The 3,300-nt window shown below is 33.5% G+C and overlaps 1 protein-coding gene across 2 annotated transcripts in view; it reads left to right on the plus strand.

The window, feature by feature from the left end:
* TMCO3 (transmembrane and coiled-coil domains 3) overlaps positions 1-2,893 on the plus strand; it is a 37,887-nt gene extending 34,994 nt beyond the window's left edge. Inside the window, exons 12-13 of one of the 2 annotated variants that reach the window (XM_026848287.1) lie at positions 34-183; positions 1,775-2,893. In XM_026848287.1, the coding sequence (XP_026704088.1) occupies positions 34-183; positions 1,775-1,888 (264 nt within the window). In that variant the 3' untranslated portion in view covers positions 1,889-2,893. Of the gene's footprint in view, positions 1-33; positions 184-1,774 lie in introns of those variants that run through there. The other variant, XM_026848296.1, reaches the window with a different exon arrangement.
* The last annotated feature ends 407 nt before the right edge of the window (positions 2,894-3,300 follow it).

The raw sequence follows: 3,300 nt of genomic DNA on the forward strand, positions 1-3,300 counted from the left end.
CCCCACCCCCCCACCCCCCAATGCTTTTTAAAGTTTGTCTTGGCAGTGCTTGTCCTTTCTCTGATTCTTCCAAAGACCAGCCAGTATATCAAGTGGATTGTCTCAGCAGGACTGGCACAAGTCAGTGAATTCTCTTTTGTTCTGGGAAGTAGAGCACGCAGAGCAGGGATCATATCTCGGGAGGTAAGCTGTTCTATAGTTATTAACTTTGGGTTTTGCACCTGAATAACTTACTGGATTTTGTATTACAGTATGTTTGAATTACCAATACATTGCAATTTTGTGGCATCAACTATTAACAAGTAGAATCAACCCATACAATTGGAGATATGTATATTCCCAACAGTGGTTTTAGTTCCTTTTTTCACTTGTTTCATATTGTACTTTAATATTTTAAATAGCAGGTTTTACTTTTAAATAGCTTAGTTATAAATGCTTTACCTTAGCTGCTCTTACTTACAATTTCTTTATTAACTGAGCTGTGAGTTTTAGATAGCACTCAAATCACTGAGAAGCCTTTGCTTTTAAAAACTTGTTATAGTTATAGAAAGAGGTAACTGAGAGTATACGATTTGTATAAGAAAATATCAGTAAATAAGAACTATACGGCAGATATGGTGAGGAGGAAGTTGCCTTAACATTTAGACAAGCAAACAAATTTGTAATCTTTACCAGCAAAGCTTGTTCATTTTAAATCCTCTACAGAAGAAACTGCCAGATTTTTCAGTAATCATGAAAAAAATCCTCTAGGAAAGAAACCTTAGTTTTATGTTGAAGCTGTGAGAACGTTATTTTTTTTTCAATAAAAAGCCTGCTTTGTGAAATTAAGTAAATTATGGCTATAGAGATACAACTGTCTCCACTTCTTAGTGCTAGCTGCTTTCTTCTCTGTATCTCTGCTCACAAAAAATACTTGGCTGGCACTCTGAGCTTTTCATTGTGTGAGCAAGTGGGCTGTATAATGCTGGAACCAATTCCAAATAAAGCACGTGTGAAAAACTTACACAATGCTGTTCACTTGTATAGGTAAAGGTGATTCATTTTCATGTTCACTCCTGCATATAATTAGGAGTTATAAATACTGTATGTTTGTGTAGTTTCAAGATATCCATGCGTGATCACAGAACCAGTTTAGGGGCCCACCCACTGTGCTTGGAGGCTTTTAGGCTTTCATTTTTTTCTGTGGCAGCTGTCATGTGATTACCTACTCTATAGGTTAGTGTATCTCTGAAATTCCCAGAAGTCATTCTTCTGTTTGGGACCTCAAAACTACTTCCTTCTGCTGTTTTATAAGACTTATTCAGACTATGTAGTTAAGATCTTGTGAAAAAAGATGTGAAGTATGATTTAAAGGAATTTTTCTTTGCTTTTTTTACTGTATAGAATAGTACTTTGCCATTATATCATTAAACCGGAATAGTTTTGGCTGGTTTGCCCTTTGTTTTATTTTAAATAAAGTGGTATTTGGCCTTTGACCTTTTAGCAAACATTGAGCTTTCAGAATTGACCTTTTAATTGTACATGTAAATAACTGTTTTTCTATAAGCTCATAATGTTGTTTTTGTAATTGTATCTTCAAAGGAGGTAAACAAATAATTAGACAATGTGAGCATGCACTTGTTTGCTTTTGTGGCAGTATACATATTTGGTTAGGAAGACAGGTGAAGTCTCCTGAAAATACTGTCCAGGAGAGTCTGATCTCCTCAAACTTCTAGTCACTTCTTAACTTACCATGTAACTAAGAGAAGTAATTGTTTTTATTTGCAATTTTCAGGTCTATCTTCTTATTCTGAGTGTGACTACTCTAAGCCTTCTACTTGCCCCTGCCCTGTGGAGAGCTGCGATTATGAAATGTGTTCCGAGACCAGAAAGACGCTCAAGTACTTGATTAAGATTTGCACATATTCAAGAATACATCTTCTTGCAAGGAATATCTTCATTGCTCATTGTATTGCTATGCACTCAGAAAACAAGGGGTTTTGAGTAGTCACTCTTAACATGCGCTTGGTTATAAGCCTTATACTGACCTTAAAACAAAATTCAACATTTAAAAATGGAATTTGAATTGCACACCTTTTTACAAAATTTACTTTCTCACTGACAGATTAGAATCTGCCAGAATATTTATTCCTGATCCAATTAATTATTCAAACATCATGCAAATTGTGTTGATTATTTTTTGCCTGAATGTGCCTTTTAATTTTCATCCTATTTTTGTTACTGCTGGTTCATCACCAGATTTAGTTTAAAAAGAAAAAAAAAAAAGTATTATGGTGCCTATGGTATCTTCTTTCACTAAATGACTTGAGTCATTTTCACATTTAGTAGTTTAATACACTAGTATGAAATTAATCACAAAACACATTTCTAACAGTGAGTAAAAGTGTAGTCCTCTACATCAAGAAGAGGTTTAACTGTTTAGTATCAAACTGTTTTAAGCAGTCAGATACATATTCCAAATGATGCAGCCAATATGGTATATTTTATTCCAAATTTTCTTATAGTGGTAACTTTTATTTGTGTTAGTTCTTGTATTTATTTGCATTTTTGACTAAAAGCTGACAGTAAGAAAAGGGCGTAAGTTGTATTTGAAGACTGACAGTTTTCACCCATTCCTGTTGCTAACTGCTGTTAGAGTAATTGTTTACAGTTTGTTTTCTTTGTTTTAAATAAATAAATTCAGTAAAATGGGAAATCTAATTTCAAGCAGGTGTGAAAAACATCGGTTCTGCAACTTTGGAGGTTGGATGTTATTTGACAGTATGCTAGATTTGATATTATTTTAAGTAACTTAATTTGCACAAAACTAGAAATGGCAGACTGGATGTGTATTTGGAATTCCCCAACTTTATATGTTGCATTTACACTGAATAAATTGTTAGTCTCTTTAAAATACCATGATATTTTAAAAAACAGTGTTTTGAATGTGACCTTAAATATAAGTGGTTTTGTTCTTTACAGTGCTACATGTAGTGGGATAAGCCTTGTAAAAGCCCATTCTTGAAGTGTCATAGAGAAAGCTTACTCACAGACAGTAGTCTACTCTGACAAACAATTTAAAAATAATCTTGAGATTTATCTGCTAAAAACAATACTATTAAAGATAGATTAACAATTTAAGTCAGTATTATACTGTTATCTTAAATAACTTTGATACCCAAAAATGGTTAGAAAAAATGCATGTTACGTAGATTTAAATTACCAGTTAAAATGAAATCTGTCCTCCAAGTAGCAGAACAAAACTTTGGATGGATTTGTGTGCTTTATATCTCTTTCCTCTACCACCATAGCCTCAGTTTC

This window comes from Athene cunicularia (assembly GCF_003259725.1).
Source record: "Athene cunicularia isolate RWA chromosome 1 unlocalized genomic scaffold, athCun1 chr1_part1, whole genome shotgun sequence".
NCBI classification, from domain to species: Eukaryota; Metazoa; Chordata; class Aves; order Strigiformes; family Strigidae; genus Athene; species Athene cunicularia.